General features: G+C 38.2%; 3 protein-coding genes and 1 long non-coding RNA gene across 7 annotated transcripts; 2 read left to right on the top strand and 2 right to left on the bottom strand.

The window, feature by feature from the left end:
- Positions 1-558: 558 nt before the first annotated feature.
- crtc2 (CREB regulated transcription coactivator 2) lies at positions 559-10582 on the bottom strand. Of its 4 annotated transcripts, XM_017454322.3 has the most exons (15): positions 10307-10582; positions 8689-8790; positions 8282-8395; positions 8084-8145; positions 7854-7922; positions 7676-7773; positions 6719-6798; positions 6428-6472; positions 6285-6325; positions 4809-4984; positions 4181-4626; positions 3113-3928; positions 2000-2056; positions 1740-1893; positions 559-1564 (listed from the first exon to the last, which is right to left on the bottom strand). In XM_017454322.3, the coding sequence occupies exons 1-15, from the start codon at positions 10484-10486 to the stop codon at positions 1446-1448; spliced, it is 2559 nt and encodes an 852-aa protein (XP_017309811.1). In that variant the 5' UTR covers positions 10487-10582; the 3' UTR covers positions 559-1445. The 4 variants fall into 4 exon arrangements, with proteins under 4 accessions (XP_017309811.1, XP_017309809.1, XP_017309810.1 ...); XM_017454320.3 differs by having other exon boundaries at positions 6285-6472; XM_017454321.3 differs by having other exon boundaries at positions 4827-4984; positions 6285-6472.
- A 1644-nt stretch (positions 10583-12226) lies between these two features.
- chrac1 (chromatin accessibility complex subunit 1) lies at positions 12227-15312 on the top strand. The gene is made up of 3 exons (XM_017454318.3): positions 12227-12418; positions 12617-12743; positions 14416-15312. The coding sequence occupies exons 1-3, from the start codon at positions 12281-12283 to the stop codon at positions 14490-14492; spliced, it is 342 nt and encodes a 113-aa protein (XP_017309807.1). The 5' UTR covers positions 12227-12280; the 3' UTR covers positions 14493-15312.
- On the top strand, positions 12751-13727 carry LOC108256980 (uncharacterized). Its single transcript, XR_001810380.2, has 2 exons — positions 12751-13139; positions 13245-13727. It is a non-coding gene; the product is annotated as an uncharacterized LOC108256980 (long non-coding RNA).
- On the bottom strand, positions 14479-21631 carry si:ch211-57n23.1 (uncharacterized). Its single transcript, XM_017454000.3, has 3 exons — positions 21496-21631; positions 19345-19824; positions 14479-17754 (listed from the first exon to the last, which is right to left on the bottom strand). Exons 2-3 carry the CDS (start codon positions 19812-19814, stop codon positions 17613-17615), a joined length of 612 nt encoding a protein of 203 aa, XP_017309489.1. The 5' UTR covers positions 19815-19824; positions 21496-21631; the 3' UTR covers positions 14479-17612.
- Between the last annotated feature and the right edge of the window lie 1156 nt (positions 21632-22787).

Raw genomic sequence — 22787 nt, 5'->3', positions numbered from 1 at the left:
TTTTGTTTAGAGGAAAAGGTGCACGTTATTCTTTGTCATATAACACAGTCACACAGTAAACCTCACATTAAATAAAGCAGAATAGTGTCTGACTGCACCACAGCCTCAGCAGGTCTCTCTGGCTTGATGTTTGCACAGTTAAACTATTTACATTGAAGTATAGTATGTATCTATAAATACTCTAGCATCTGATTGATATCATTGGTAATGTGGGTACACAGTGTAATAGTGTTTACCTCTTAGTGCTGTGAGATATCCAGATTTTAACAGTGTAAGCTTTTTACTATATCAACTTCAGTACATGAATACAGCTTGACATTTTAAAGTCTAACACTTCTATAATTCCGTTTGTGCTGGAACAGGCAAATCCACTGGATTCAGATGACTTAAAACTGAACTGTAGTTTGACAGATCCCATATACTAACTACATAAGTGTTTATATCCTCTATAAAGAAGTCTACTTTAAAATAAGTGGACTTTTCATGTGATGTATGTAGATACTGTCTCGATCAGTAAGAAAATATAGAAAACCCACAATTTAACTTTTACACCAGAAAGAGCTCTAATTGTATATTTTATTTCATCTTCTTTTTCTGTTAGAGACACTTCATATAAAGTGGGACAGTCACTATTAGGAAATAAAAAGCTTTTTCATTCATCCATCTGCAGTAAGTGCTTTATCCTGGCCATGGTGGATCCAGAGTCTATCCCAGGAACACTTAAGGTGTGAATACATCCTCAATTGGACACCAATTAATCGCAGGGCAATGTACACACACACAGACACACACAGACCTAAGGACAATTTAGCATGGCCAATCCACCTACAGGGACTTGGGAGGAAACTGGAAAAGCTGGAGAAACCCTATACAGACACGGGAAGAACATTTGAAATTTCACACAGACACTGAACCCAGCTAGGAATCGAGCTGGGACCATGGAGCTGCACCATGTCAGCAAGCAAAATATATAGCAAAATTACACATAACCATTAGTTTAATTTTTAATATTTACTTTTACATTAAATAATTGTTGTTGTTTTTTTTACATTAATGTGGTTTTATAGTGCAAAGCATTTAATTAAACATTTTCATTTAGTAGGCATCACAAAGAAAGCAGAGCTGCTCAATCAGACTAAGCTGGGGTTACTTCTAAAAACTGGTTAAGAACTATTCAAACTTAAAATGTAACTTCTAAGTTGAATTTTTTAAAGTAAGACAGAACATTAAAAAGGTTTAAAAATACAGTCTGAAATATTAATAAAATGTTTGTACACAATCTAAATTATTTACTATTCTTTACATAGGGCCCACTCCCTCTATTATAAGTTACACTGGGGGCCATGTTTTAAGGCCACTGGTTAAAATATTTACTCTTCCTCTTTTTAATTTTTTTTAACCTGATTATTAAATGGTTGTGTGAACTATTTTATTTTTGCATGTAACTAAAATCCTCCACTGCACATTTCAGGTGATTCAGCTGCCAGGATAAAGGGGTCCAGGTCAAATTCTGGAACTGAGAACGGCAGATCTGAAATCACATCATCCAAGCAGGCAGATGGCACTGTAAAAATAAGAGAACAATACATTTACTCTACAGTTCAGTCTAATCAATTTAGGAGCTGATGACAGAGGAAGCTAAAATATGATGCAGGAAAAAATTATGTATAATGTAAAAAACAAAACAAAACCATGACTGGTATATTAACTGCCAAAATAGATGATAAATTATGCCAGACCTGCAGAATCGATGCTGGGAAAACTACGAGACACATCATTACTGTAACTCTGGGTTGGTGAGTTCCTGAAGTGCTCAACATCACACAGATGTTTCCCCTCTACATCCTGACATTTGGAGTCAGAATTTCTGGTGACCTTATGGAGTTGGCCAAGCTGTACAACAAATATGAGAAGAATGCGATTCAACACTAACAGTTCAGCAGAGTGTAAACAGTAGTTAATAAACTGCAGATATACAGAACATTTTGCTCATGTCTACCTTCTGTGAGAGAGCTTCTGTCTGGCTCGGTGTCAGGTGAAGTCCAACATAAGATTTCTGCAAAGTAAAATGAAGAGTAACAAACAAAACCGTGATGTGCCAAAGGTCTTACTGTTTTCCTTTCCGTGTGTCTCGGCTTGGGACACTTCACAGGTTCAAACTGTGACATTTTCTACTAAATGAAGTTCTGAAAAACTAGTTACAGCATATTAATGTGAAAAAGGAGAAAACTGCATTTAAAAGATCTCACTCAGAGGACTGGGCGGTGCAACCAAAAAGTGTTTGGCCTATCGTTCAAACATGAATCCAGATAATGCCACAGGCATCGTTGACTGGGAGTCTAAGAGAGCAAAATTGTCCATAGGAGGGACGGCGTTATTCTCCAATCAGAGTAACACTAATCAGTGCTGGTCATCTGTGAGCAAAAGATGGCTAGCTTGAATCACAGAGGAAGCTCATGCTAGTCTTTATCCTCCCATGTAAAATATGTTGTACACTAGTAGGTGGGAATTATAAATGAACGTCGAGAAAGTGGGGAAAAAATAATAAACGGTTTCAATCAGACTCCACTAAAAGGTACAAACACACTAACTTTCTAAAAGCAACTGCTATTTATTGATTTCCCAGACATTTCATTTAATATGCAATAAATAGTATATAAATAAATTATAAGTATTTTTTTGTGGACTATATATTTGTTTTCTTAAAGAAAAAAAAAATATTTTAATCAAAAGCTGATTTTTCATCATTTGTGGCTGTTTTCCAGATTTCAGCTACAATGCTATTAGACTTTACACACATTCTAATGTAATGTAACATGGAATATAGTATTTATTAGGACTGCTGTATTAGTGTAAAAACATATGGGTGTCGTATAAAGTATTCAGTATATTTCTAGCTCTGGAAACTTGTGTCTTTACATTCTGTAATTTTCTAGGCCTGCGTAAGAACTGTGTACATAGATTCTGTATACATTTACTGGTGAATGTGTGAATAAAGTGATGTTTTAAAATTTAGCACCAAACTGAAAAAAATCCCCATGGTTTTACCATCTCCCAAAATTGGGATTACCCTACACAAGTCAGGTTAATAAGAACGAAGTGCAGCACTCACATTGCGAAGCCCGAATTTATTATCCGGTGAACTGGTGGAAGCCATTTTATTAAACTGGAGAGCTTTCTGAGAATGGACTGGTTTAGAGCTGTGAGCTCTCCCTCTTTCAGTTTCTTGGACTAGCTTCTTGGACTGTAGTTTTGGCCGTTCCTTCAAGTGCATATATGTCCCGAGAGATCTTTGTCTTCTCATATCAGGGACGTTTTGTCGATTTAAAGGATTGTTCCATGAGGTGCATTCATCCTGAGCTGCCAGGACAGTTTGATGGTGAAGAGGTTGCTGATTCTGAGGAATTTCATCTTTGCTTTGGCAGTGTAGCGGGTTCTGGTTGTCGTTTATGAGATGTATTTCGTGATTCCAGCATTGGTTGAGTTGTTGGTATTGCTGTTGGTACTGTGGTGGAAATTGTTGTGTTTGTTGCTGTAAGTATTGTTGAGTCTGTGCACAGTTTATTGGTTGTTGCTGTGACTGTTGATTACTTTGAGTCTGCTGGTACTGCTGTGGTGCATGCGGTGTGTGTTTGTCTAGCTGTTGCTGTGGTGTGTAGTGATATGGACTCAGTAGGCTGTCCTGTGTTTGGCATTGTCGGTTCTGAAGCTGCATATAATGTGGTTGTGGTTTACACTGGGAGCTTAACAGCTTTGAGCCTTGCTGTTGGCACCATCTGGTATTTTGTCTGCATCCCTCAGACTGATGGAGCTGCCAAGACTGAGAAGAATTATGAACCTTTGGAGTCCCTGTTAGAGGAAATTGACTGTAAGGATATGGTGGTGGTTTGACCTCTTGTCGTAGTTTTGCGCTGTTAAGTGCAACCCCCTGTGAGAATATCCAAATCAGAGACTGATATTCCAACAGTTTATATAAAATCATTTGAATTCACATACAAAATGTGACAGATTAGAAATACACCAAATACATGAAATGTTCATGCTATAATATAAAAAAATATGCAATGTCTTCATAGTGAAACGAGTGTGCAAACTTTTGCACACAACCATACTTGACTCTTCCATTAATTGCTTTAATTATTAAACTCCTTACATTACATTCAATACATTCAAATCTTACTTGGGTTATACAGGAGAGCGTGGGAGACAGAGTCGGTTGTTGCCAAAGCAATTCTTCACCACTGGGCACCATTAACGGGCTGAGCTGGCTTCTCCTTACTGATGAAGTCGTATGCGACACCGTTACCTGCCCACTAGTACGTGGTGAGCAGGAGAGAGAAGATGAGGAGCAAGAGCGAGATGCACCGATCCCACTACTATAGCTGCAGCTGCTAGCTGTTGACTGGAAAGACTGGTTACTCAGAGACAAGCTACTAACGGAGGACCGCAGGGACTGGCTACTAAGGGAGGACTTCAGGGACGAGCTGCTTAGTGACGTGCACAGGGACGTAGAGCTTAGAGAGTCATGTAGTGAAGGGCTGCTAAGCGTCGTCTGGAGATTAGGGTTGCTGAGAGAAGACTGAAGCAAGGGATTACCGACGAGCGCCTGGAGAGATGATAACAAACCTGAGAAAAGAAGGAAAAAACGGACCATTACAAACCAGTTACCTCAGAGGTTCACATCACTGAAATGTCTGGACATTGTGCAGAATCATCAAATTTACACTCACGCATTCTGTGTTTGCATTAATGAATATTAAATTCAGTATGTAATCAGCGAATTGAAAAATGTATTTCAGTTAAATTACAAGGTAGGGGACAATCACTGTCAGTCGAGACTTCATGTGCGGCACTGCTGGGTAGGTGGTGTACGCCGGTGGAGCTGCTGATTGGGTTGGTGTTGGTCGGAGGTTGTAGGTTTGAAGCATCGGGCGCTGCAGAGGGCAGACACAGACTGGAGAGGTCTGGCAGAGAGCCGCTTATGCTGAGAGAAGAAACAGCAGATGGGAAACTACTGTAGGGATAAAGTGATCAAATCTACCTCAGCATATGAAAATGTTTTGAATTAGTCATATACAAAATGGGCTATATTACAATTCATATCTTCATTAATTTCAAGTATTTTTTCAGTATATTAGATTTTCTGGAGGTTATTTTGATTTGATAGTACAGGGTGTCCTAAAACTCTAAAGACTGGAAGTGTTTCAGACCAACCGAGAAGTGGACGTCCACGAACATCCACTGATGAAGGCAGAACCAATATGGTGGTGGCAAACATAGTTCCCTATGTATGGAGACTTTAAGGACACCCTGTAGAACTGGGGATCACCCAGTTCAATTTGATTTTAATTCAGGCTGCTGCATATAAAATCATATAAAACAGCCGACATTACTTTTGCCTAGTAAATGTGCACTGTGTATTATATATGTGTATGAAGGCAAAAATGTTATATGTTTTGGCACCTAACTAAGGAATAAAACATGACGGGGCAAGCTGTTATGGGAAAACAAGCAGAATTACTGTTACAACCCCAAAGTTGATTATTTGTCTATAAACAGCATGTCCCAAAGTGTTTTATTCCTCTTATGCCACAGCAATTTTCCAACAATTATAATTTTATACTTATTATACCATGACATGTCAAACGTTTTATTCATTTACAGTTAATGTTGAGAAACATTCTTAAAACAAGTTAGTTCCTGTTATCACTTTATTCCTATAGTTCCAATATATACTCTATCACGTTATTGTAGCTATATATAGTTGCTCCCTCACCCATCTCTCCTATATCTCTTTCTCTTGAAGATAATAAGACAAAATGCAGTTTGTCAAGTTACTGAGAAACTGCGAAGCTTGCTGTCCTAAAGACTTATCTGTGGTGGAAAACTTAAAGAAACAGCTTTACATCTGATTGTTACAAAGCATTGGTGCTGGAGACTTCTTCCTTAAATGCTAAATAAACGTCACAGAAAACTTCACCCTATCCACGATTATACTTTTTTACATTTGTGACTTGTCTTGCAGCTAGCTCTACGGTCATTGCTGTTATAGAAAAATGAATAAAGACCTTTTGACTAATCAGAAGTGAGAATTTAACAGTGCTGTGATTTAATGTAAGGTAATAAACCAAGTATATGAACAACCAAGTTATTGAACATCCAGTGCACTGCAAAGGTTCTACAGCAGCATTATGTTATACGGTACATAGTGAGAACATGAAGTGAATAGAATTATTTCAGCAATTTTTTCACTGTGTATTTAATTAAGCTGAACGAGATCTTACTGATTTCCAGCTGTGTCACATCCAGATAATGTTGACGGTATCTGTGAAATAATAGATATTACAATACAATTAGCCAATTCTTTTACAGCCCCAATTCCAATAAAAGTTGGGACACTTTCTTGTTTCTTTTTAGTAACACTTACTTTTCCAGCCTTTTGTTGCCCCCATTCCAACTTACTTGAGATGTGCTGCGGCCATCAAATTCAAAATTACCTTATTTATTCCTTAAAATGGTACATTTCCTCAGTTTAAACAGTTGATATGTTTTCTATGTTCTATTGTGAATACAATATGGGTTTATCCAATTTGCAAATCACTGCACTCTGTTTTTATTTACATTTTACCCAACGTTCCAACTTTTTTGGAAGTGGGGTTGTAAAATATGATCGCTATTCAACCATTTTGATTTGAGTCCTCTATATGAAGACCATCACCTTCTGTAATTTTGCAGTCCTTCCTTCCTCTTGGACATTCTCCTCAATCAGAGGCACTGGAGGTGAAAATAATGGGGTCCCTTAAAGAAAAATGTTCACCCAAGAATTAATACATCATCTTAGTATTATAGTGTAAGTGAAGAAATGTGATGTGTAAAGTGCATAAACAATAATGCAATAACTAGAACAAGCTAATGAATGCTAGGAAAAACAAGCTGTTATCCTAGATTCCTTCTAAAGCGGAAGATCTTTAGAGGCCATTGTGAATGGAGTCAGAAGCTCATTCCAACACTTATGAGCCACAACACTGATGATTGGTTCATATGAGGAGGTTATGAACCAGACAAGTAGCATTCATATGATATCACATATGAAGGAAGAACAGCAAGAAGACAGTTGCAGTAGTGACATCTAGAAATAAATAATGCTTGTACAAGAAATTGAGGATTCTGCACACATAAAAAGGTTAGATTCTTCTGATCATCATCTGAGAAGATATAAAGTCATGCCAAGCCGTTTTTAATCGCAGGTTCTGAATGTTAATGGTCACTGACAGATCCAGCCGCAGTTAGGCCTCTACCGGCAGGTATATCAGTTCAGTTCTGTTTTCTCGTGGTAGAACTTCTGATGGTAGATCTTAACCCAGGAAAAGATATCACAAAGGTGGTCTGAGCAAGTTGGGAACGGGACAAAGGAAGAAAGATGTGCATCATCTGTGTAGCAATGTTAAGATAAGCCATGAGACCTGATCACTGTGTCCAGTTATGTAGGAAACAGGGCGAACAAGTTGGACCTAGTACTGACCCCTGAGGCTCTCCAGTAGGTAAGAGGATGAAACAGAATCTCTCCAAGCTATACTAAAAATGATTTTAGATATATGTAACACATTTTAATTTCATTGTATGATATTGAGAAAAGAGCATTTTTTAAAAGTAGAGTTAAACAAGCAACACTGACCAGTTTTATTTGAGCAGCCAGTCAAGACCTGTTCAGGATTTGGGTCACCGCTATAGATCATCCTCACACTGGTGTGAAGGGCAGAGTCTGAGCGAGTCCTGATGAAGGCAAGAGTGTAAGATGATATCTGTGGCAGTACAGAATAGACAGTATAGATACCACACAGATTTGTGCTCACCTACTAAGGGCCGTCATCGGCGTTTGGTCCATCTGGCTCTTTTCATTTGCAGACCTGATGAACCAGTTCCTTTAGAGAGACACAGAGAAAAATCACACCAACAAATTAGAGCCAAAATACAGCTGTACACATTGGGGATGTTGCAAAGCATTTTGAAAATGACAAACAAATAACCATACAATTAATAAGCATTTAAAATCAAACTGGTAATAACATTGTACCCAACGTACCTCCGCCAGCTGGGGCCTGAGGGAGGAGACAAGTGGGCAGACAGATAGGGGGCACTGTCGATCTGTAAACTGCAGTTAAGGTGATCATTCGGAATTGTGACTATAGTCGTTACATGACTAATCAAAAAAATGAAAGCTGTGTGAATGAAAGCTGTAAAGTGGGAGCAGATTATGAATCAGTTTTACAGAGAGGGATACATGTCTCCTGTTTGGCCGTCCATGAATGCTGGGTCTGTGATCTCTCTGTCCATGTTCTGTCCTCACATGGTGCAGTTGGGTGACACTGTAATCTGGGTTAGACAGGAACTGGCTCTACATGTTTGTAAACAAAACAGAGACTAAGCTGCTGGACGGTGGACAGAAAACAAACAAAAGGCAGTTACAGTAATCACACATCGGTCAAGTTTTCATGTATATATAATGCAGCCCCTGGACAAAAACAAACATTTGTTGTGTTGTTCCTAAAAATTAAGTCTTTCCCCTTGCTTTAATATAAGCACCAATACTGTCAGTTAAGGATTGCACCAGTGTCTTGTATGCATGTGTAATTAATATATATATATATATATATAAACAAACAAAATGTTTAAAGTATTAGTACTCGCCTGATTTCCTGTTGGATATGCTGATATCTGACTGACATTTGGCAGCGATCCTCCATAATACGAAGCCAGGCTCTGTGCTTGCCGAACCTTCTGAGCCTGAATCTGCCAAGTGAGTGATTTGAGAGTTGTTATGCATTGCAGCGCAACAAATCCTTGTTATAATACAAAAGGCTTCAAATAACTGCAGCACATTTACAGTATGGTCGATGAGAAAACAAAAATACTTTGCAGTCTTATAGCAGGGTTAAAATGTTTAAAATATTGCTTCAGTCAAGGCAGGTGTTAAAAGACAAAATTCACCCTCAACTACTGTATAATTAACATGAGATCTTCAATGGTGGCCAAGACTTTTACTTTTTAAATTTAAACTACTGTCATGTTTTTACATTGGTCAACAGATTCTACATTACCCACAATGCCGTTTGACTACCTGCTATTAGTGGTGCCTTCATCTCTACCTAAAATGAGCGATGTAGCAGCACTTTGTTCCTTTAATCTGTCCAGCTCTCTCAGCTACTCAGATCAGTTTCCAAAGCTTCAACTATCATGCTAACATCACCATCAATGCCATCGAAGCTCGTCATATTGTAGATTGCTAATTAGGCAAGCCAAGTTTCTTCCATTACTCAGCTGCTCTGCATAATACAGGACATAATTTTTACTTCCTCCACTATGTCGTTGTATTCCTCTTTAATAGGACCATGAACGTCACTGGAAAATAGTGAGAAAAGAAGCTCCTGCTCTTTTATATTTAGGAGCCAACAGTGAAACTGAACCATTATCACTAATTTTTAATTTATTAAACACCATTATAACGGCACTAGTTCATTTGTAACGTCAGCACGGCAGACAACCCCTATCTCCTCTAATCGCTAACAAATTAGCTCCATAATCTCTAAAAATATAACAAATATTTAAATATAAACATATTTATTAATGAACCAAATATAATATTAAATATAATCATTTTAGTTTCCGGGTAAAGCATATACATTTGGCCATTAAATCAAAATGTCTTCAAGGCTTTACTGTACAATATAACTGCCAGAAAAGTGTGTGAGATATATATATATATATATATATATATATATATATATATATATATATATATATTTAATAATAATAATAATAATAATAATAATACACTGTTTATTTACTTAGATGACTTTTCATACATTTAATGTAATATAATAAAAAAGTAAAGCTTAAATGATAAGTAGCAGAATGTACAAGGGTCAAAAAAAGAGTAAAATATACTACAAATATGAAGAAAATAAAAAGTACAAAAATGGAGATAAAAAGTACACAAACATAGAATAAAATGAATAAAATAAATTAAAGTCACTCAGCCATAATAAACCCTGAGTTTAATTGCTGATCACATTCAACAAGCATCATGAAGCAACAGGATGTGGTTTCTCACAACATATTTCAAGCTTCAAGCAAAAAAGGTTACTTTTTAAAGTTGTATGATTTTAAAGTTGTATGTTGATTCAGTCTGCAGATGCGGACTGTAATGTACTGTAGAGTTATAATATATTATAGTTAAATCCGTGAAAACACTCGTGCGTGTGCGTGTGTGTGTGTGTGTGTGTGTGGACTGAAGGCCTTGACTCACCCTGGTGGAAGTGATGTCCATCATAACCTCCTGGAAGGCGGCTGTATCTGCGGCTTGCCGCTGAATTTGCAGGGCGATTTTCTCGCTGAATTTGCGGGGGTTGCAGGTTAAAGACGCGGAGCCTGAACCGCTCCACTGCCCGCGTCCTGCAGCTCCGATCGCCGCTCCTGTCAAGTTCATTATTATACCGTGTTGTACAGAAGAAAAGTTGCCTTCCCGTTATCCAACATGGACATTGGCCCCGAGAGAGAAACGCTGTAGAGATTACAGAGAAGTGCATTATGGGAAATGAAGTTCCGAACAACAAGCGATCTTCTGAAACTACAAGTTGCTAAACAGGGTTGCCAAGTGTTCATGACGACCCTGCTCATCAAAACCAAAAACTCAACATCTGCTTTCCCAGACCATGTGCACGTACATTTACAGCCATCATACCATTTCATGGAGCAGAATTATAAACATTTTCAAGCACTTTCCCTTAAACCATATTCATTTTGGTTAGCACGTTTTGCCTCGCACCTCCAGGGTTGAGGGTTTGATTCCTGCATCTACTGTGCGTGTGCAGAGCCTGTATGTTCTCCCTGTGATTCCGGGGTTTCCTCCAGGTACTCTGGTTTCCTCCCCCAGTCCAAAGACAAGCAGTTTAAGCTGATTGACATCTCTAAATTGTCAGTAGTGTATGAATGTGTGTGTTCTTGTAATTGTAATTGTGTAATTCCAGGGTGTTCCTTGAGTTCCCTGGGATATGCTCCATCCTCCCCCACAGCCCTGTGCAGTACAGAAGATGGATGGATGGATGGATCGATGGATGGATGGAATTTTGGTCTGATTTTTGCTGTCACGGTTGAAAATTGCACTTTGTAAAACAATTATTTGGTGGTCAAAGAACATATGTGATGTTCTCACTACAACCAAACACAACTGACAACAAATTTCTGGTAGTTTTAATTCTTAAAAAAAAAAAAAAAAAAGTATTTTCTTTAATAATTTAAATTTCTGATTAAAATCTCAGAGTGTGATTGCTGCTACGACACTAGTGTAAAGCCACCAATAGGAGAGATGTATAAGATGATGTGAAACTCATGGGACAGCAACAAATATGAAAGTATCAGTAGGTAAATATGAACATAAACATTTTAACATAAACCAAAACGTCCTTGTGTTTTTCGACCACATTTTCTACATGAGCCCAGGTCACTGATCGACGATATAAGCAGAAGGTAGTCATTTTCTTGAAACGCAGGTCTAGAGATCACTAGAGGATCTTCATTGCATTATCTGACATGGAGCAGATTTGTTACTGAATTCATCCGAGATATTATTCGGATCATTTTGCACACTGTGAAAAGTAATACTCTTAAAAGACTGCTGAAATCACACAGTGTAAAACCAGCTTTTTCATTGTTTTATTTATTTACTTACAGACCTAAGATGACTTATTATACTGTTGTATCTGCGATAGTTACTTATAGTTTATCTTGTTTTTTTAATTGTTACACCATTTTACCTGTTAAATCACTACATATTAATCCTAAACACGGTATATACATGTGTAATCATTTACGTATTTAATGTGTGCGTTTAAAAAAAAGGCTCTAGCGTACAATAACCCTAGTGCAAACGAAGGAATTTACATGGACCTGGCAACATTGAAAAGTTTCCGGTGAAGTAGAAAACAGCTTTGTGATTGTGGCAAATGTAGTTCCAAGATGTAAACAAACTGCGCTACATAGTTAAAATACGCTTATAAAGCTTTCCAGTAAACATTTCCTGCAATTACTAAAACAATATGTTAACCTTTCATGACCAATATACGCACGGACGAGTATTTTCGATAAATACAAAACCGCTTTTTTTTTTAGAACGTTACAGCTTTATTACTGACTACAAGACTACATATCCCATGTAGTCATTGGTTGGGCATTTTGAAACCCTGATGATGTACTTCCGGTAAACTGGACAACTTTCAGAAAGATGGAGAACAAAGTTGAGCGTGCGGCTAATGCGAAAAACGTCTCTCTGCCTATTTCACGTGTAAAATTAATAATGAAGAGCTCTCCGGACGTGTCGTGTATTAATCAGGACGCCCTTTTCTTAACCACGAAAGCGACGGTAATAGTTTATTATGGTGGACATCAGCTGGTTTAGCTCTGACCTCATTCCATTGATAGACTGCAGCTAACTGTTAGCATAAGATGTTAAATTGAATGACAAAACTTGAAATTAAAAGCACTATTTTGTGAGTCGATTGTAGTTTGATTTTAGGCACAAGATTCATTCATAGTTTGAGTTGAATGTGTGTTGTTCTAGGAGCTTTTTGTTCAGCACTTGGCTTTGACCTCATACAATAATGGCTCGGGAAAACAGAATGGTACCCTGTCCTACAGCGATCTGGCTAACACTGCAGAGGAGACAGAAACATTCCAGTTTCTCACAGGTGAGAGCTTTGTGAGGGTTTAATGTGATGTAGACTTCGGACAGAGGTATGGGTGCAGGTTTTCATTAAAGTCAAGCAGGAGCCACACCTGATTCCACCAGTTTAATGACTTGAGCTTGGTTTTCAATATTCAGTGTGGCTTCTGCTTGCTTAGAATGAAAACCTGCATCCACACCATGCCCTTTTCAGATAGGACTGGACACCCCTGAATTATGATGCCTTGTTAAATTTGATCCATAGACACTTAAGAGAACGATCAGTTCGACCTGAATCTAATCAGATAATATGTAGAGTTTGATTTATTGATACATTTTACAGTGTGTTCCAACAGACGGTGTAGTGTGGTGCAGCACAGCACACTTACTAATCTGAATCCAGACCCATGGTTAAGTATCTGTAAGAGGAGTTCTCTGAAGGTTGTTAGGTTAAGTGATATACTGCTGAATTTGACAAAAATACATACAGGCTTATAACTGATGTTGTTTCTTGTCTACCATACAGGATAAACTATTGAGCACAGAGAGTTTGTTGTACTGACAGCAGGCACACCCAAACAAAGGCGGGGGTGCCAATACTTTAATCTTTGCATGCCGATTTTGTCACAGTGTTAAAGTACAACAAAAATACAAACTACAAGAACTGTAAATGGAGTTCTATCAGGCATGTAGTGCACTACATATGTCTTTTTTTGTGTGTTGTACACTATGTAGTGAGCGAAAGCTGTTAATAGGTAGCAGTTTGGGATTTGGCCTGACTTGCCTATGGTAGATTTTATGTCGATCACAGGGATGTAAAGAAATTAGCTAAATTTCAGCAACAGAAAACTTGATTCTAATCCATCTGTTGTGTAAACTTGATGTCTCAAAGTCACGAGATAAAAAAAAAAGTTCAAAAAAAGAGAGAAAAAGAAGGTAGACTACATTACTACTGAATATTGTTGTTCTGAAATAGGCAGAAAAGCATTTCTAGCTAAAGCCTTTTTTTTTTTTAAAGATGATTCTGTGTGTTGGACCAATTAATGATCTGCATCATTTATAGCTCTACGAATATCTCCCTGTTTGGTATACATGGTACCTGAGTAAAAACCTTTTATACCATTTACACACGTCAAGCAAAAATGCATAAAATAGCCAGATATGAATAATGAATTTCTCACAGTTGAGCAAACGTAAGGTAATAACCAATATGGTGTCCATGATTAAGTCCTGATGAGCACACAGATCAAGCATGAGCACATAGATTATGGATTACGTATGTAATATTATTGTTTTTCGAAAACTGCACATGCTGGGAGTTTGAGGGTTGATATGCAGTCACACTAATGACAGTGATTCCTCAGTGGTTAAGCCTTTGGTCTACTGACCAGAAGGTTGCGAGTTGAGGTTATGAGAAATCCCAGCACCATCAAGCTGCCACTGCTGGGTATCCTGGCTGACCGTGCACTCTGACCCCAGCCGTCCTAAAGATAAGATGTGAACAGATATACATATGTATATGTATGCATGCTATCATGTGACAGTAAAGGCTGTCTTGCCTTGATCAGTATGAGTCATCATATTGAACTGTTAAAGTTGCAAATATAGATCAGATTTTAAAAAAAAGAGAGAGGAGAGAGCTTATAAAAATGTCACCTTTCCCATGATTTATACTCCCACTCTTTCTCCTTTCTTAGATATTCTTCCAAAGAAAATCTTGGCTAGGGATTATCTGAAGTCCCTGGAGAAAATGGAACCAGAAGAAGACAACTGATTTATTTATTTTTTGGGGGGGAGGAACTGTTACTTCGACATCATTCTTTAAAAATTGTTTGTTGATAACATGATGTGAACAAGTACAAAAACATAACATTCCTCACAACAGATAGCAGATCTGGACATCTCACTTAAATAAAATATGTGCAGTTCCTCACACCTTGTGGTTCAAGTGATGATATACAGTTGTTTGTTTTTTTGGTATTCTGATATGTAGTGACCTGATCACCACAAAACTACCTGTAGTTCACACAGCAAACTGCAAGGCAGTGGCCAGTTTAAGTGTTTCATACATTTATTTATGTTGTAAAACTGTTGATTTGCTCCTACAGTTCTTGCATTTTTGGTCATAAATGGCTCAGAGTCTAACATTACAGCTGCTTTAAAAGCAGTCACTCAGGGTGTACACACTTTCATTATATGGGCATTAAGATGTCAGTGTTGTTTTTTTGTTTTTATACACCTGAAGACAAAAAATCTCACTCTCATTGTGCATATTGTACAAGTGAAATAAATACTTACAACTGATCTTTTTTTGTGTGTAACTGTTTTGCCATGATATATTTCTTTGCAATCTGTGTTGATCAAAAAGATGCACAGACTTCCTGCAGGTTTAATCACTGTCCTTTACTGTAGATCAGAATTGAGTATACCACAGTTTGCTTGTACTTTCTGCTGTTTCAGCTGATGGCATGCACTGAATTTCAAAGTTGTGAGTCTTTATACTTGAAATTTGTGTAACACCTTAAGTTTTGTATAGTGTACTGTATGATTTTGGGTGTATATTTTTCAGTAAATAAACCTTTGGTTGCTTATTCGCTCAGCTTTGGTTTCTTTCTGGTCCTGTAAATGATTTGTTGTTTAAGAATGTTGAACTGCCAAATCATGCCATGAAACCCAGCACTTTTTTTGTTGAATATTACTGGGGTTATAAATCATAATATTGCATTGTTATTTCCCTTATGAGCAATCATGCTGTCTTAGAAGAACATGGACTCACTTGTGGAAGAATGGTGCGTGACATTTCATGATGCACTAATATTTTATTTATATATATATATACAGTGAGGGAAAAAAGTATTTGATCCCCTGCTGATTTTGTACGTTTGCCCACTGACAAAGAAATGATCAGTCTATAATTTTAATGGTAGATTTATTTGAACAGTGAGAGACAGAATAACAACAAGAAAATCCAGAAAGACGCATGTCAAAAATGTTATAAATTGATTTGCATTTTAATGAGGGAAATAAGTATTTGACCCCCTCTCAATCAGAAAGATTTCCGGCTCCCAGGTGTCTTTTATACAGGTAACGAGCTGAGATTAGGAGCACACTCTTAAAGGGAGTGCTCCTAATCTCAGCTTGTTACCTGTATAAAAGACACCTGTCCACAGAAGCAATCAATCAGTCAGATTCCAAACTCTCCACCATGGCCAAGACCAAAGAGCTCTCCAAGGATGTCAGGGACAAGATTGTAGACCTACACAAGTCTGGAATGGGCTTGGATCATTGCCAAGCAGCTTGGTGAGAAGGTGACAACAGTTGGTGCGATTATTCGCAAATGGAAGAAACACAAAAGAACTGTCAATCTCCCTCGGCCTGGGGCTCCATGCAAGATCTCACCTCGTGGAGTTGCAACGATCATGAGAACAGTGAGGAAGCAGCCCAGAACTACACGGGAGGATCTTGTCAATGATCTCAAGACAGCTAGGACCATAGTCACCAAGAAAACAATTGGTAACACACTACGCTGTGAAGGACTGAAATCCTGCAGCGCCCGCAAGGTCCGCTGCTCAAGAAAGCACATATACATGCCTGTCTGAAGCTTGCCAATGAACATCTGAATGATTCAGAGGACAACTGGGTGAAAGTGTTGTGGTTAGATGAGACCAAAATGGAGCTCTTTGACATCAACTCAACTCGCCGTGTTTGGTGGAGGAGGAATGCTACCTATGACCACAAGAACACCATCCCCACCGTCAAACATGGAGGTGGAAACATTATGCTTTGGGGGTGTTTTTCTGCTAAGGGGACAGGACAACTTCACTGCATCAAAGGGACGATGGACGGGGCCATGTACTGTCAAATCTTGGGTGAGAACCTCCTTCCCTCAGCCAGGGCATTGAAAATGGGTCATGGATGGGTATTCCAGCATGACAATGACCCAAAACACATGGCCAAGGCAACAAAGGAGTGGCTCAAGAAGAAGCACATTAAGGTCCTGGAGTGGCCTAGCCAGTCTCCAGACCTTAATCCCATACAAAATCTGTGGAGGGAGCTGAAGGTTCTAGTTGCCAAACGTCAGCCTCGAAACCTTAATGACTTGGAGAAGATCTGCAAAGAGGAGTGGGACAAAATCCCTCCTGAGATGTGTGCAAACCTGGTGGCCAACTACAAGAAATGTCTGACCTCTGTGATTGCCAACAAGGGTTTTGCCACCAAGAACTAAGTCATGTTTTGCAGAGGGGTCAAATACTTATTTCCCTCATTAAAATGCAAATCAATTTATAACATTTTTGACATGCGTTTTTCTGGATTTTCTTGTTGTTATTCTGTCTCTCATTGTTCAAATAAATCTACCATTAAAATTATAGAATGATCATTTCTTTGTCAGTGGGCAAACGTACAAAATCAGCAGGGGATCAAATACTTTTTCCCTCACTGTGTATGTGTGTGTATGTGTATATGTATGTGTGTGTGTGTGTGTGTGTGTATATATATATATATATATATATATATAAAAATTAGTGCATATCAGTATGCACTAATACTGATATTAATACTTTACTAATATTAGCAGTATTTATGACATTTTGAAAGCTTACAAAAGCAATTTAGTGATTTTTATGTTTACTTATAAAATATACAAATACAGCTATCAAGCAGCTGGTGTAAAAAAAAAAATAAAAAAAAAACATGAACATAAAAATATGAAAGTACTTCTAATCCTCTCTGAAAGATATCTTAAAGTAAGCTCTAATGATATCAATACAACATCATATCACCAACTCCTAACATTGAAACAGAGGTATAATACAATAGTGAGAGTCATGCTTTAGGTGTAAAATCCTGCTTCCTCACAGGCATGCACTGCAGTGTAAAACTGCTGCAACATCATTTACTGGTTCACTAGTTGGGTTAGTCGATGTTGTATGGTGATCAATGTCCTCTCGAGTTTAGAGAGACGCTGCTCCAGAAGAGCTGCCATTTCTTCTCTGCCATTAATGGAGTTCATGGTGTTTGCAATCTGCTCCTTTAAACTGGAATGAAGAGAGATTTTACTCACTTAATTGATTTAATCATTGTCATTTGACTGTCAGTGTTTGAAATAGCAGCCTATTTTAACTAAAACTGAGAAATCTGAAAATAATTGGAACATTATCACCTAAGTATTTACTCAAGTAATGTTTGTTACATATTAGACTTTTGTCACATTTTCACACCTCTGATAAACAGCTTTTATAAAGCTTATGAAAGTGTTTTCATTCACATTTATCTTATGAACAGTTTTTCAATGCAATTCATCTCATCACCTACTTGGCAGTTTACCTGATGAACAGTTATGTAACAGTGGATATAAAAAAAAGTCTACACACCCCTGTAAAATGAAACTCAAATAAATCATGTCAGATCTTTTTCCACCTTTAATGTGATATAGCAACCAACACAATTCATTTAAAAAGAAAGAGAAATATGTTAGGAAGAAAAAACGTAGAATAACCTGATCGCACAAGTGTGCACACCCTCCTATAATGGGGCACGTGAATGTACTCACAATTAAGCAATCATGTTCAAACTCACAGTCAAAAGTAATGATCATAAACCTGCCGTCAATTAAGTGATTCTGATTAACTGCAAATAAAGAGGAGCCGTTTCTGTAGGACATACTTGACATGTGACAATGATCTCTTGTGTTCTTCACATCGGGTAGTGTGGTTAGACAAAAAAACAAACAACAAAAACACCCAAGCTCACCTAAATCACCCCAAGTCATGTGGCAAAATGTGTTATGATCTGATGAAACCAAGATAGAATTTATTGGGCATGTCTACAAAACAAGACAGCCTGTCAACCAAAGAATACCAGACCCACAGCGAAGCATGGTGGTGGCAGTATCATGCTATGGGGCTGCTCCTCTCCATCTGGCACTGGAGCTCTAGCCATGATAAAGGCAACCATCGATAGTTCCATATAGCAGGTGATTTTGGTACAAAACCTGCAGGTCTCTGTTAGACAGCTGAAGATGAACAAAAATGTCATCTTCCAGCACAATAATGGTCCAAAGCACAAATCCAAGTCAACAGAAGAACCGCTTCAGAAGTAGATCAACATTTTGGAATGACGTAGTCAGAGCACAGATTTAAATCGAAAATTTTAGGAGCCTTTAATTCCTTTTTACATGCCAAAAATTAATCCTTGCACATTTGTAACAGATAAATTGTTCACACAGATTGCCACATATGCCTGAAAGTAGCTTCAATTTAACACCATCTACACCCCCCCCCCCCCCCCCCCCCCAAAAAAAAAAAAAAAATTTGTTTTTCATCAGAATTTTGTTGGCTGTTACAGTATATCACATTACAGTCAGAGAGGAAAAAGGGATGATTTTTATTCTAACAAATATGCATTGTATATGTGGATATAACGCATGCATATGCATATGTTGTTGCCTCGCAGCTCCAGGGTTTTGAAGCTAATCGGCAACTTTAAATTGCTCCTAAGTGTGAATTATTATGGAGTCCTATCCAGGGTGTATTCCTGTCCAATTTTTTTCTGATTCATTTTATCCGGAAGGTACGCAAATGTTTTCTCTCAACTGTACTTTTTAATATGGCAGAGATTCAATTTACCTTGCAAAGGTATCATGTTCTCCACCCTCCTTCCTCTTCTCATCCAGGTCAAGAAAAACCTTCTGCATGGATTCTACACTCTGAGAAATGCTCAGGTGATCTTCCCGAACCCCTTGGACATCCATCATAGCCTGCTGCTCATAAGAGACTCCTCCCTCCTCCAGACCACTGGCCTCAGCCACAGCATGGAGTGCGGCTCGATTCTGCAGCACCAGCAGACGAGTCTCCTCGAACTCCTCTGGCCCTGCTATGTCTTCCCAGCACACAGGAGCAGACGGTGGAAGCCAGAAGCGCTGACTGCAGTTTACAACATGTCCAGGTGTCTCTGTGACAAAGGGACTGTGAGCAGGGAAGCTGTGCAGTAGCTCATGCAGGCCGGAACCCCAGTCCCAGTCTCTGTCCTCTATGTTCACATCAGTGCTGCCTCCAGTGCAGCACACATTGAGAAGGAGCAGGAGAAACCATGCCATCCTGCTGCAGCTAAGGAAAAAGAAAACACTATATTCCCAGTCCTGCTCCTGAGAAATATTAGACTTTTTTCTATCTCAGGGGTTCAGGATTCATTGGACAATTCGGGTCCTATGCTTCCTATAAGGGTTCTACTGTCTGATACATTCTGATAGCGAAACACTCTGTTGTAGGGTTTCATATGAAACTTTTAAGGGTTATACCAGACAGACGTTTTCAAAGAGCGCAGTGCAGCAACATTTTTATATTTGCTGTGTGTATATAAAATGAAAATTGTTCTGAAGTTGGCTGGTGCTCTAATGTGAGTCGCTTTAAAATGCCTCTAATTAAGGAATTCCTGGGAATCTGTGTAAACACACAATGCTTTGTGTCAGCAGGCCATTTAACTCCGTCTTGCCATCCGAACTGTAATGCAAAATTTATGCCAGTGTTCCCAACTTAGTGATTTTGTGACTAGATTTGGTGATTTTTTAGACCCTTTACTGACTTTATTTGAAAGAAGAGCCTAGTGACAATTCTAGTGACTTTTTGAGCAGACTATGATATGGTTCTCAGTTCACAAAACAGCTGCTGGTTATATGTATTGATAGAGCAGGCTCACTCGACTCACTACCAGTGTGTAAAGACTGACTGAGTTGCACTTGTATGAGTCATTGTTCCCAACAACCACTAATAACCATTGTTTCCCAGTGACCAATCACTGTTTTCCTAGTAACCACTGATCATCGTTTCCCAATGACCAATCACTGATGGCTGTTATTTGTCCCAACTTCGCACTTCTTTATTCTTCATTTTAAACTCTCTTCTTGGTTATATTTACAAGTAACAAAAGGGAGTTATTCCATCTGTACCCATTTCCTTCATATCTATTCTACTTCTTCTTTTTGTATGTGTTCTTGATTTAACGTGCAAAGTAAATAGTTACTTTCTTTTACTCACTTTAGTGTCATGATAAAGGACTTTTTATGATAAATTTTTTAAAATAAAAAATCTACCCTGCTGAAAAACAAAACAATAGAAACCATCACAGAAATTCTAATGGTTTCACTACAAATACCATTACAAACCATCAGCCTACCATTACCATTATGGTATCCATTACACATAACATGCCACCAACTCAAGGCAACAAATTACCAGTAGAGACCCACAGGGACCATTACAGTTTCCATTAAAACCAATACAATTCCCATTATAACCATTAAAACCATTACAAATTCTGTCAGTGTTTCTATTGTTATTATTTTGCATTCTGATAAACCTTCCTCCTTCACGTAGCACGTTTTGATATGCAAATGACCATGAAGAATAGGTAAATAATTATATGACGTCATCCGGTGACCTCTAGTATGCATTAGATACTTCTCTCTCAAAAGAGTCGGCAACAGTGATACACAACAACTCAGAACTGTGTTAAAGAGACACTTCAGCACCGCATCTCCACCTGCCTGTCTGTCTGTCTGTCTGTCTGTCTGTTACCTAGACCTTCCTTTCATGCTTAGACTTTAACATCTAAAACACTAGCGCTAGTCATTTATCTCTCACTCTTCCGTCTGTTATTTATAGAATTGTTTATAGACCCAACAAACACTAAACTCTGGAAATTGAACATGATACTTGACTGAATGGATGTCCAAATTGTTGGCATTTTGAATAAAGGTTATCAGAAGTTTATGGCCTTACCTTTATTGAGTGAAGTGAGGCGTTGTTTGCTCGCTCCAATGGGTCTCTCTCTCTCTCTGTGTGTGTGTGTGTGTGTGTGTGTGTGTGTGTGTGTCTCCAGTTCTCACAGCTGGAAAATCTGACTCGCCCTCACTGCACCATTTGTGTGCCGGTATTAATTAACCCTCAGAAGCACATGGCCAGTTATGATATGTGAATGTGGTGTTTAAAAACTGCTTGGAGAACAAACACCACAGCAGCCGGAGCTTCTGTCACTGGCTTCGTAGAAATTCATTAAAGTATAATCGCTTGCAAGGGTTTAAATCCGATCTCACGACAAAACCGTGGAATGTCGCATGAATTAAGTCGTAAAGAAAAACGACGAATACATTTTCAGCCGCCCTTATCGTTATCTTGTCGTGTTCATGTTCATATCCATGTATGTTCTCGCCTGGAAACCTGAGCTGTGATCATTTGGCTGAAGCTTTGATCGAGGAAAGAGCTGAACTTCTGAGGGTTGAGAGTTTTGCTCAAGGCTCGGGTTTATATTACAGTACACATCCAGTTATTTAAGAAAGTAAAACAGCAATCTGTGTCTTCAGAGAATTTGAAACGTTTTTCTACACGAACTGGTTCATTCATAAATGAAATTACTCCTGTATATGTAAACCCTGCTGAAAAAAACAAACACACAAACAAAGTAAACAATAGAAACCCTCATGGAATTTGTAATGGTTTTAATGGTTATAATGGGAATTGTATTGGTTTTAATGGAAACTGTAATGGTCCCTGTGGGTCTCTACTGGTAATTTGTTGCCTTCTATTGGTGGCATGTTATGTCTATCATTAAGGACTGGTAATGGTTTAATGGTCGATGGTTGTAATGGTATTTGTAGTGGAAACCATTAGAATGGCTGTGATGGATTCTATGGTTTTTTTCAGCAGGGAGGAATAAAACATCATGGTATGTGCTGTTATAGGAAAATAATCAATGAGGAGGTGACTCTTTCCTACAAACAACACCCCATAATGACAACGTGAAAGAAGTTTGTTTGAAATCTTTGCAAATGTATTAAAAATAAAAAAACAAAAAAACACAAAGCACGCTGTGAATACTTTCCGGATGCACTGTAGCTAACTTAGCTAGCTGGCTGGTTAATTGCTAGTAAACTAGCCCAAATGTGTTCAATTTCACTGAATTTGCTTTTCATTAACATTATCAGGTTTTTTAGCTGTTGACTAGCTAAACATTAGCCTTTGTTTGTCTCAGGTGGATACAAGTGTGATTTCTATGAGTTTGATTTTTATGGTCA

Source organism: Ictalurus punctatus, chromosome 24, assembly GCF_001660625.3.
Source record: "Ictalurus punctatus breed USDA103 chromosome 24, Coco_2.0, whole genome shotgun sequence".
NCBI lineage: Eukaryota > Metazoa > Chordata > Actinopteri > Siluriformes > Ictaluridae > Ictalurus > Ictalurus punctatus.
Note: the sequence above shows the minus strand (reverse complement) of the source record. Positions and strands in the feature narration are given on the sequence as shown.